Source organism: Hemiscyllium ocellatum, chromosome 10 (genome assembly GCF_020745735.1).
Source record: "Hemiscyllium ocellatum isolate sHemOce1 chromosome 10, sHemOce1.pat.X.cur, whole genome shotgun sequence".
Classification (NCBI taxonomy): Eukaryota; Metazoa; Chordata; class Chondrichthyes; order Orectolobiformes; family Hemiscylliidae; genus Hemiscyllium; species Hemiscyllium ocellatum.
The window spans coordinates 78,361,538-78,374,284 of record NC_083410.1 but is presented as its reverse complement, the minus strand read 5'-3'; the positions used below and the strand labels follow the sequence as shown (position 1 = coordinate 78,374,284).

Genomic DNA, 12,747 nt, shown 5'->3' with positions numbered 1-12,747 from the left:
TCAGTGTATGATATTACACTGTTATACAATAGTTATGGCACAGAAATAACACATTTGATTCAAAAGCTGTATATTGTTGTGCATGCTTTCTGTGTTCTGTATGTTTTCAATGCAAGCGAATGAAAGCTTTTTCAAGTAAAGAGATGTCTCAGGAAAGTGCTAAGAATTTGGAACTTGCTACCACACTGAGTTCTGGTGGTGAATTGGATATATGTATTTTAGAGGAAATACACAAAGGAGACCTTCACAGAAGGTTATGGTGATAGGATTTGATGAGGTAAGAGTCGATAAAGTGTGGCATTGGAAGAAGCACAGCAGGTTAGGCAGCATCTGAGGATCAAGAGAGTTGATGTTTCTGGCATAACCCTTCATCAGGACTGGGGAAAGGGAAGGGGTCCTGAGAAATAAATGGGAGATGGGGCTAGGGGCAAGGTAGGTGAGATTGTGATAGGTTGGTGGGAAGTGTGGAGTGGATAGGTAAGATGGAAAATGGACAGGTAGGTCAGGTCAAGAGGGCAGAGCCAAGTCAGAGGGTTGGATCAGGGATGGGGTGGGGTGGGGTGGGTGGAGAGGAGATTTGGAAACTGCTGAATTCAATGTTGAGGGCACATGGTTGAAGGGTCCCAAGGCAGAAGATGGGGTGTTCCTCCTCCAGGTTGCAGGTGGCCATGTTTAGGCTTTGGGGTGGGGGTGGGGGTAGCAGAATGGAGATGTCATGGAGGGAGTGGGAGGGGGAGTTGAAATGGATGGCCACCAGAAGGTGGGATACAGACCAGAGATGTTCTCTGAACAAAGCCGCAACCTTGCACCTGGTCTCTCCAATGTAGAGGAGGTCACATTGGGACCATTAGATGCAGTAAATGAGGTTTGAGGATATGCAAAGAAATCACTGCGGATGTGGAGGGATCCTTTGGGGCCTTGAAGGGAGGTGAGGGGAAAGGGGTGGGTGCAGATTTTGCACTTCACACAGCAGCAGGTGAAGATACCAGATGTTTAAATCTTTGAATCACAGAATTCCTACTATATGGAAACAGGCCCTTCAGCCCAACAGGTCCACACTGACTCTCTGAAGAGTAACCCACCCAACCCATTCCCCCACTCTATTACCCTAAATTTACCCCTGACTAATGCACATAACCTACACATCCCTGAACACTATGGGCAATTTAGTATGGTAAATTCACCTAACCTGTGCATCTTTGGACCATGGGAGGAAACTAGAGCACACCGACAGACACTGGGAGAGAATATGCAAACTCCAAACAGACAGTCGACCGAGGTGTGAATCAAACCCTGGTCGCAGGTGCTGGAGAGGGGGTTGGTGGGGACTGTGAACCTAACAAGGGGGTGATGGAAGGAACAGTCTGTATGAAATGCAGATAGGAGTGGGGAGAGAAATATATTTTTAGTGCTGGGGTCTGAATGTAGGTGGTGAAAATAGTGGAGGATGATATGCTGGATATGGAGATTAATGGGGTGGAATGTGAGGGACAAGGGGATTCTGCCCTTGTTGGTGTTTTGGGGGGTGGGTCAAGGGCAGAGGTGCAGGAAATGGAGAAGCTGTGATTGAGGACATTGTTGATCACGGGGAGGGGAAATTATGGTCCTGGAAGTAGAAGGACACCTGGGGTATCCTGGAGCAGAATTGCTCATCCTGGAAGTGGATACAGCAGTCGTGGAGGAATTGGGAGTAAGGGATAGTGTTTTTACAGGAGAGGGTGTGGGAGGAAGTGTAGTCAAGGTAGCTGTGGGAGATAGTGTGTTTGAAGTCACTGTCAGCATTAAGTTGGTCACCAGAGATGAAAACTGAGAGGTCCAAGGGGAACGAGGTGTTGAAGATGGTCCAGGTGAATTCTAGGTCAGGGTAGAAGCTAACAGAGTAGTGAATTAATTTTTCAAGCTCCTCGTGGGAGCAGAAGGCAGTGCTGATACAGTCATCAATGTAGTGGAGGAAAAGGTGGGGTTAGTGCCAGTGTATCTGTGGAAGAGGGATTGTACCATGAATCCTGTGAAGAGGCAGGTATAGCCGGTACCCATACAGCTATCCACAGAGGTTAGGTTGAGTTGATTTGTGCAGTACATAAATGTTGGTGCAGAACATTTAGACTGAATAGCCCATTTCTGTACTGTCAAGACCATGCAAAAATGTACAAATGGAAGCTACAGTCCCCTCACTAACTTTTACGTGACTGGTGGGAGATAATTACTCTCAGATGGAGACAAAAACTCAAACCTAATTAGACAATCGGTGCAGGAGTAGGCCATTCTGCCCTTCGAGCCTGCACCACCATTCAATATTATCATGGCTGATCATCCTTAAATCAGTATCCTGTTCCTGCCTTATCTCCATAACCCTTGATTCCACTATCCTTGAGAGCTCTATCCAACTCTTTCTTAAATGAATCCAGAGACTGGCCCTCCACTGCCCTCTGGGGCAGAGCATTCCACACAGCCACCACTCTCTGGGTGAAGAAGTTTTTCCTCATCTCTGAACTAAATAGTCTACCCCGTATTTTTAAGTGTCCTCTGGTTCGGCAATCACCCATCAGCAGAAACATGTTTCCTGTCTCCAGAGTGTCCAATCCTTTAATAATCTTATGTCTCAATCAGATCCCCTCTCAGTCTTCTAAACGCAAGGGTATACAAGCCCAGTCTCTCCAGTCTTTCAGCATAAGGTAGTCCCGCCATTCCAGGAATTGACCTCGTGAACCTACGCTGCACTCCCTCCATAGCCAGAATGTCTTTCCTCAAATTTGGAGACCAGAACTGCACACAGTATTCCAGGTGTGGTCTCACCTGGGCCCTGCACTGCTGCAGATGAACCTCTTTACTTCTATACTCAAGCCCTCTTGTTATGAAGGCCAGCATGCTATTAGCCTTCTTCACTACCTGCTGCATGCTTACCTTCATTGACTAGTGTACAAGAACACTCAGATCTCTTTGTAATTAGAAGAATATATGTTTCAGCCAATGAATTCAGCTGAACTGCATTTTTCAATTTTCACTACATGGAAAAGTGAGCAACTTTTTTTACAGCAAGAAGTCAGTATATTCAATGAACTTGCCTGAATCTCAAATCTTCGGGTAAGTTCCTGATACTCGAGTGAGTTTGGCTCACTCAACTCTCTGCTATAACTTTGATTGTTGAGTTTAATGCTGAACTCCACAACCTGTTCTGATGGCTGCTCTGGGACAATGTTGGTTACATGCAGATCCTGAAGCAGAGAGAAAGGATATGATCCATCACATAGAATGTGCTACTAATAAAAGGAAATACTTAATGCACATTTACCAATATAGTGATGACATCACCACTGAGCAATGAATCTCTTCACCTCATACCTACTTTACAGAGAATGTGTTCTATGATACTTACAATTGTGCAAATTCAGTGATGGGTTTGATCAAATTATAAATGTTAATGTCCTTATAACCTGGAAGATATACCGGAGGAAAAAAGAAACTAGCTGCACCAATCTTGAAGAAAATTAACCTTTACATAAGGCAAACCTCGAGGAAAATTAAACATTTTCAAAACTTGAATTATATTAAGATTCTGGAGGGGTGGATATTAAACACTAAGTATCAAAGAACATCAGTCCATTTAAATTTTCTCTGAAATACATGCACATTCACTGTTGGGAAAATGTAATCTCCAATTACTTTCACCAGTTTTCTAATTAATCTGATTGATTGTTTCTTACAGTCTATGACTTGACTTTTCAATTGAGCTGTTGTGGGAGTAGAAGATTTGTTTATGTTGGTAATTAAAACAAATTATTCCCCTTCTTCAAATGTCCACTAATGTCCTTTAGGGAAGGAAAATGCCATTTAGTCTGGCTGACACATGAATCCAGATCTCCACTGCCCTCTGGCAAATTAGAGTTAGGCAATGATACCCTCATCCTGTGAATGAATTAAAAAAAAAGACATTGATTGGAACTCTACCTAGCCTGCCAACATATTGTCTATGCAAATTTTAAAAATTGTCGTGATTTCAATTTTGCATTTTGTAAAAATTTAAATTCTGGCTCATACAAATCTGACTAACATATCTCAGCGTACTTATTGCTTGTTCAGAACCATTTTATAGCACATCTAAACAATGATTAATTGAGTTTCGCAAATCTCACCTTAACAGGAATTTTAGTTTCATTCACAATCTCATTAGAGACCACAATGTTTGGAATCGATGTGGTTTTTGACACTGGGACAGCAGGGATCTCTGAAAAAAATGATACCAATCAGAAGTTAGAGTAGTAGAAAGATATCCTGATGCTGTAAGTCTTGCTGTATGACAAAATTGACTGATAGAATTAGTCTCGGAGTAAAAACAAAATACTGCAGATGCTGGAAATCTGGATTTCAAAGAGAAAATGCTGGAGAAACTCAGCAGGTCTAGCAGCATCTATGGAGAGAGAACGTTCACATTTCACGTCCAATACGACTCCTCTTTAGAAGAAGCGCCATGTTTCTGTGCTGCCAGACTTGATATGTTTCTCCAGCACCTTCAGTAAAGGAAAACCTGCTTATTAACTGGAAGGTCAAAGATTGCAGCCCCAAAATGTCCATCGACCTAGACATCTTACTAGGAATAACTATTATAGATTATTCTAGTGGTGCCTGTCAATAGAAACTAGAAAACAACAGCAAGTTATAATACACTGTTTTTAAAAAAATATTTTATCTTCCGCAAAGTGTGAGTTACACTTTGCAAAACGCATTGCTAGTCAGCATGTACAGCTCTGACTATCAAGGTACAACCTAACATGGAATCTCTGTCAATACTTTGACTTTTGTCAGTTAGTCCACCATTCTTAAATGTTGTAAGTATCTTGTTTGAAATCAATACCATCTGAGAAAAAAAAAGTACAGGTCAGCCAATCAGGAATTAAACCTCTATTAATTTAATCAACCTGTAAAGAGATATTATTGCATACCCCTGGAGAAAGTGGGACCTGAACCCAGGCTTGATGGTCCAGAGGTTGGGACACTTCCATTTGCACCACAACAGCCCTTCAAATCTCCATATTCAAGTGGTGACTCGAAGGTGCAGGTGTTGGATTGGAGTAGACAAAGTTAAAAATCACACAACACCAGGTTATAGTCTACCAGGTCTATTTGGAAGCACTAGCTTTAGCCACAACCACCTGATGAAGCAGCAGCATTTGGAAAGCTAGCGCCTCTGAATAAACTTGTTGGACTATAACCTGGTGTTGTGATTTTAACCTATATTCAAGTGGTGAAGTGATGACATATACCTTAGTCACTTTGATCTTACTAGATCAGAAATCTGCACATGAACTTTTGCCAATTTGAGTGCTGACATGATAGTTTATTAAATAGAGAAATTTGATAACAAAAGGCAAGTCCCAGAACCCTTTCTGCCTCTCTTAAAACTCCAAATATTATTATATGCGTCCCATGTCCATCTCATCTATCGTCTAATGGCTAGTTCAAATATAGTGGGACATTCTTATTCAAGTAGATTATTAAGAAAATCTACTTAATGAGGATGCTGAATAGCCTTGGTTTTTAATCAATTTTCAAAGGCTTTGCAGTTTATATGTGAAACATTAAATGATACAAGTTGACATGAAATAATACCTGCTGTTAGTGTAGTAAGTTCACCTGGCTGATTATCCATAGGAATACTTGCTCAGCAAACAGAGAAAGGGATACACATTAGAAATCTAACATTGTCATTTCATTTTAGCTCATTTGTTATTATTCAAAAAGACACAATATGTACTACATATATAAACAATAATATAAATCACTTCAATTTGAGCTAATACCCACTTATGAAAATATCTTGATCTGCTTCATTTTGGGATTTACATAGTCGTCACAATTACTCAGTCAGAACAGTGTTATATTTATAGAAAGTGTGGAAACACAAGAGCTAAATACTGCTCTGTGGTATTTTTGTGATGATGTGACATTTTTGACAACTTTTGATGAAGCGAACTGTAGCAAAAGGCCTAATGCAATAGGTTTCCACAACACATCTGTTGCTTACCTTGGTTGAAGATCACTATCTTGGATACCCAGTCTCTGTGAAGCAATGGAAAACCGTCACTCTTAATCTTTTAAGAAAGTGTAATAACGATATGGAAAAATCTACAAGGCAAATTGGATTCTTACATTTAATATGACTGAATTTCATATCAGCATAATATTAAAATGTTAGAATATCATTGATGTGAATATTTTAAATCTCAATGCTCATTATTGTGGAAAGCTGTGAGTAAAACTTGCACAAAATGAGTTAGTGTCCAAGACTGTCTCTGTCTTTGTTCAAAGTTGATTCCTTACCTTTTGAACCATGGTTAGATGTTCTTGGGATTCACTGAAGTTTTGCCCAATCTGGAATAGATAATGTGTTTCTCGCTGACAAATATTGACCCATTGTTGGTACTCTTCATTCTCTGGAATTCTGTCCAAGAAAATCCGAAATGCTTCCCAGACGGCTTCCTGACAAACTGAGCAGAGGACAATCCATCAAGACAAGTAGCTTGATTGTCAGATATAGCAAAGTCTAATGGTTTCATCATGAAATATGACAATCTGAAATCCTGACCGTCACTGTTGTCCATTAAACTTATTTTTGTCTTTAACTCAACCTTGTTAAATATTGTCTATTATATCAAAGGGAGTTATGTGTGATTTGGCTATCATAGGCTCAGACACACGTTTTGTTTCAATATTAGATTAGCAAAACATTAAGGAGGACTATAACTAAGACAGGTGTTTGGAAAATATTAGCTGTTAGTAGCTGAAGGCTTAAAAAAGAGTTCAACATGTTTTATATCTGCTATCATACCAAATAAATTGCATCATTTAATCTTATATCTACACCCCTTTGATCTAGGCCCTTCAGCATTTAGGCTCCCCAATTTATAGGTAACAGTGAGCTTTTAAACACACAGGACAGACTTCCTCCAATGTGAACAATGAAAATTAATTGGTTCAAACTAAACAGCTGTAACTTTATGATGAAAGTATGACACAGAAACATGATTACACTGTCAGTTTTGATGCTTATCCCCCACAAAGATTGGCATGAATGGAGTTTTTCAATCCCACAGACACATTGTATTCCTGAATATTGCATTCTTCTTTCATTCTACTATCTACCTAACTTATCTTAAAATGTTAGCATGGTTTTTAGTTCAAAATCCAACTCCAAATGTGTTCCAAAATCAATCACTGATTATGGCAAGAACACAAAAAACAGGATATATGACAAGAGATCAGAATTTCTCTTCACGTGAGTTATACTATCACAAGTGGCTTTTGATCATTGCTTTATTCTTACTTCTGGATGGGCTTTTCCGAGAACTAGTCTCACCGTATTGCTTGCTTTGTTTTGTCTGTTCAGTGCTGCCAGTTTGGGTTGACATCAGGGAATTTTCCCTTGTGTCCTGCCCAAAATGCATCACTCAACTAACATTCTTTAAAACATTAACGGATTATTATTACATTGACATTTGTGGGAGCTTGCTGTGAGTAACTTGGCATGTGTGTTTCCTACATTATATTTACAAGTGAGTACATTGTAAAAGTACTCTCCTATATAGGTCGTTTTAGAATATTCTGAGGTAATGAAAGGCATTATAGAATGCTCTGTAAACATTAGAGCAAGGAGGAATGTAGCATGTATGTGCCAGGCATTTGTGCATGGATTTTAGGATTGGACAATGCATACTATTGGAGGGAAAATCATTTATGTGCAGCATTTGCTTGGCAAATGGGAAGACGACTGAAGGGTTTGAGTCATAGGGAAAGGCTGAATAGGCTGGGCTTTTTTCTGTGGAGTGTCAAACGCTGAGAGGTGACCTTTATAAAGGTCTAGAAAATTGAGGGGCAGAGTTGGGTTGAATAGCCTGGGTCGTTTTCCTGTAGTGGACGAGTCCAAAACTAGAAGGCATAGGTTTAAGGTGAGAAAGGAAAGTTTTATAAAGTACCCAAGGGGTAACCATTTCATGCAGAGCACAGTGCATTTATGAAACGAGCTGCTGGAGGAAGTGGCAGAGTCTTGTGCAATTACAACATTTAAGAGGCATCTGGATGGGTGTATGAATAGCAGGAGTTCAGGGATATATGGGCCAATTGCTGGCAAATGAACTATTTTAGATTTACGATGTCTGGTCAGCATGGACAAGTTGGACAGAAGGGTCTGTTTCCCTGCCGTATGACTGTTTCACTCTATGACTGAAAATGATTTGCAATGAGAAGTATTTCAGGCTGATGATAATGACTAGCTGGTGCCTTCCTAAGATCAATTCTTATTGACCTTAAGTATTGAATTTGATTGTAATGAACCTACATAAACTTTGCTGTAAAATTGACAATCACTGGAGTATAATTGAGCATCTCGTGCATTTGCCAGATTTTCTTTTATAGGACATTTAGGAGTAATCTGTTCCAATCAGTTCTATCATGGTCAAAACTCATTGAAACCAAATTTGAAACCCTGAGGCAGATTCACAGCACAATGAATGTGAAACAGTGATCAAAAACAGCACTGCATCAAAATTGATGTAAAATTGAACAAGATTGCAGCAGTGACAAAGTCTGCCTGAGTTTCTGATTGCTGTTGGGAATCTGGTTCTAGGTGGAATTTTGGTGTAAAGGGAGTCAAAAGTATTTTCACCAGGGATTCACCAGGAGGTAGCTTTACTACCTTGGACACAGGTGACATTCTTGGTGTTTTTTATTTTATTAACAAGATAAAACTTTATGTTGTTGTTGCTATTATTGACATTTGATTCAAAGCAGACAAAACCCACTAGTTGAATGTAACTGAGTGCATCTGTTCACTAAACTTCCAATTACAAGCTCATTTACAATTATCTTAGATTTTCTTAATGAATTTTGGTTCTTAACTAAGTGCCAGGCACTAACATTGATTGTGCTCCTTAGTAACCATCTCTCACAATTGTACTTAATTATCCTTAATTAGCAGAGCTACTCCACTACATTTTCTGAGCTGTTCATGTGCAAAACTTGGCCTTTTGCATTTCCATTGCCATGTCATTAACCACATCACCTTCAATTGTATTGCCTTTAGAATCATTTCACCTGTCTTTTTGCCTCATGATGCGATTTAAACCAAGTGCCCAATGTTTGAACTAACCGACTAGTTCAATATTTGCTTGTAATTTCCTCAGTGTCTAACATTAGGAAGACGGAAGAATCCGTGGCTGTAAGACAACAAAAGCTGGGACCTGAATATTCAAGAGTACATGATATTTTGGAGCAGGAAGAAGCTCTGTAGTAGATGAATTGCCCTTTCAATCTGAGGTTTGAGCCACATAAATGCAGCTCCTATGTAATCCTGCATACCTTTTTATTGATGCTCTGGGCAGAAAACAGACCAAAGATTACTGGTGCGAGGGGGACAATTTAATTAACAACTAAAGGCAAACAAAGAAATTTAATAACATTTTAAAGGTAGAAAGCAAACATTTCCTTTATGGCAGAAGTGCCTCTGCATCATAATTTTAATTATCTATATATGTTGATGCAAAGTAATTCACCCATATTTTAATGCTATCAGATTCTTGTGGGCTTAGCTATCTCTTTTTTAATCGCACTCTATCTTCTTCAGCATCCTTGCCATCAACAGTAGCACCTCAGCATTTCTGTCAGTCTCCCCTTCTTCCTCATCTGAGGTTGCTCTACCTCCCCCTCTTCTGATTCTAACCCTGCCATTGAGCTAGGTTGTGAAGGGTGTTCCAACCAATCACTATTCTGGAGACACAATTCAGCAAATGATGGAATACTCCTCCTGAATAGTCCGTATGGAAGCACATCTTCAAATAAAAAGAAATGCCCTTCAATGATGGATATGGCTATAGTGAATATATGGGTGGCATTTTAGCATTTTTAACACTGGTTTAAAGGTTTGCAATGGGTTAATTAGCTTGCTTCCAGGGTAAACCTTGTCACCCATGCGCCAGATCTGGAGATAATGCAGGGGAACAAATATTTGAGGAACCTTTTGGAGTTGAGTAGAATGTAACCATCATGACAGTCCTCTAAACAGCAAGCACACATCCGCAGGAATTGTTGCCTGTATTCACAATTGAGCTGGTCATTTAAGGAATGAAATCCCTTCATGTTCGCGAATCTGGTTGGGTGATGTCATGGAGCTCTGGGCACTACATGGATACAGTCAGAGACCTCTTATACCTGAAGTAACCCAGCAATATCTGGAACATTAGTTTTTGGGTTTAAGGTGACATTAAACAACTGTATTGTTTTACTGTAAGTGGCAATGATGAACTCACCAGTACACTTGTGAGATAGCAATTGGGAGATGCCACACACATCCACATTTCAAGCTTGAAATCAGCTGATGGCTAGGAACATCAATGCTCCAGTGGTATTCAGTGCCACAGGCCACTCAGTCTGCCTAGCTATAGATCTGCCCCTGTCATGTGAAGGTGTCTGGCACTGCCTTTCATTCATCCATAAGGTAGTTGCAAAGCCTTTGGTGCACCCTCATTAGTTATACTGCTTGATAATGTTGGAAACCCTGGTTCCCCTCTCCAGATACTGCTTGTTTGTCCACTGTTGCAGTCCCTGAGCATTGTATCTCTGGTTCTTCTTGTACCAGGATTTCCTTCCTCTTCTCCTCCCCCTTCTTCATTCCAATAATCCTAGGACAACAACTGGATTTAATTGATTAACATCTGGCATGATAGTACTGTTTAGTGAAGAAATACCAGGAATGATACAGAAGCACATGTCAGTGACTCTGAGTCACAATTTCAAGATTATCTGCAAGACAGCCAGGAGTGAAATGAGGGGAAATCGCTTTACTCAGTGGGTTGTTAGGATTTGGAATCTGCTGCCTGGAAAAGTGGTGGAGTGGATTCCACAGGAGGTTTCAAAAAGAGCTGGATATATATTTGAAAGTGATGAATTTAGAGGGTGATGGACAGGGCTGGAGAAATGGACTAGCTGGATAGCTCTTTCTGGAGCTTGTACAGATATGATGGGTGAATGGCCTCCTTCTCTATTGTAAAATTCAATGAGTCTATGATTCTGTAAAAACAGAGCGGGAGTGAGCCATTTGGCTCTTCAAGCCTGCTCTGCCAATCAATATGACCATAGCAATCATCCAACTCAATACCTGTTCCAGTTTTTTCTCTATACCCTTTGATCCCTCTAGCCCTAAGTCCTTCTTGAAAATATTCAACGTTTTGTCTTCGACCACCTTCAGTGGCAGAGAGTTCCACAGGCTCACTACTGTCTGTGTGAAGAAATTTCCCCTCATTCCAGTGCTATCCTGTATCCCTACACTGACTCCTGGTTTTGGGAACTTCCTTCCTGCATAGTCCTGTTCGAATTTTATTGGTTTCTACAAGATCTCACCTCACTTTTTGAAACTCTAGTAAATTTGGTCCTTACCAATCCACTCTTCTTTTTACATCAGTCCTGCCATCCCAGGCATCAGCATTTGTTTAATACGCTCGTTAATCATGCTTTCAATTTGAAACCTTAACAGAGTCGAGCCATTCTTTGTGCCCTTGCCAGGTTGCTCATGCGTTCGATGAAAGCCTGCGCTGCAGCAATCTCTCCATGGTGAGGTGTATCTTCCATGACCAATGACTGGCTTTCCCCTTCTTGATGCTGCCATGTGCAAAATTATTTGTAGATATTTTTTCATAAACCTGTTCAGGATGTTTTTACACACCTCTGAAGCAGATGAAACTTGAATTTGGGCCTCTTGGTTCAGAAGTAGGAACACTACCACTGTGCCACAAGAGTCTACTGCAAGTTATTTGTAGCTTGATCTTTACGTTGCTTTTCATGAACGTAGCAATTATTTTAGTATGACACTGGTGGCCTTCATTATCCCCTCTGGTACAGCCTTACAACATCAAAATCTATTGCCTACTTAACAGTTTTATCCGCATTTCCTTAACTTTCAGAAACATAGACTGCGAATGCTCCTACATGGCTGCACATGTACATGTACATAGATGTACAGCAGCATCACCACTGTTGGTTTGAAACATATATTGTCCGCAAGGCTGCGTACAGAGAAAAATAATGGTTGTCGTCTTTTAATTTGAATCCTTCACTGTCTCCTCTACCCCTCTCAATTATACATTTCCTAACACTGTAGATGGCCTTCTCCTTTCCTCTGGCACCCCCTCAGTCCTTTTTTTCTAATCTCCCTCTGTTTCTACTGTTTTTTTAAAACTATCTCCCTTGATATCATTGCTCTTCCCTTTAATGCTATTCCCATCCATATCCCCAAACCAAGCTTTACCCTTGCACTGTCCCTTACTCAATTCTCTTTCTCTTTCTCACTGCCCACCTAACCACTCCACTGACTTCACCACCCTAATATACAGTTTCCAATCTCCTTTGTTTCTATAATTGTATTTCTCTCTTCTGTCTCTCAGTTTCTTTCCTCCACTGTCCAGGATCCATTTTTCCTTCACTTCCATTGATGACCATGCCCCTCATTTTCCACTCCTTACTGTTTCATTCCACGTAACCCATCTTTATTTCAATCTTTTTACTTGAACTTAGCCGCACTTGCCTGCCCTGGTGAAGTTTTTTGGTGGTTATCTCACTCGAGCAGGATTGTTGACCCAGTCAGGCTTCACTCATAGAACCACAGAATGCCTACAGTGTGGAAACAGGCCCTTCGGCTCAGCAAGTCCACACTGACTCTCCGAAGAATATCCCACCCAGACCTATTCCCCTATTACTCTACAT

At 40.4% G+C, this 12,747-nt stretch overlaps 1 protein-coding gene across 1 annotated transcript in view; it reads right to left on the bottom strand.

Annotated features, from left to right (window-relative positions):
* The window catches only part of LOC132819566 (interphotoreceptor matrix proteoglycan 1), a 227,735-nt gene that overhangs the window by 45,071 nt on the left and 169,917 nt on the right, over positions 1-12,747 (bottom strand). Inside the window, exons 3-6 of the mRNA XM_060831135.1 lie at positions 6,319-6,485; positions 6,023-6,089; positions 4,134-4,225; positions 3,066-3,215 (exon numbers count right to left, since the gene is read on the bottom strand). Coding sequence (XP_060687118.1) covers positions 3,066-3,215; positions 4,134-4,225; positions 6,023-6,089; positions 6,319-6,485 — 476 coding nt within the window. The remainder of the gene's footprint in view (positions 1-3,065; positions 3,216-4,133; positions 4,226-6,022; positions 6,090-6,318; positions 6,486-12,747) is intronic.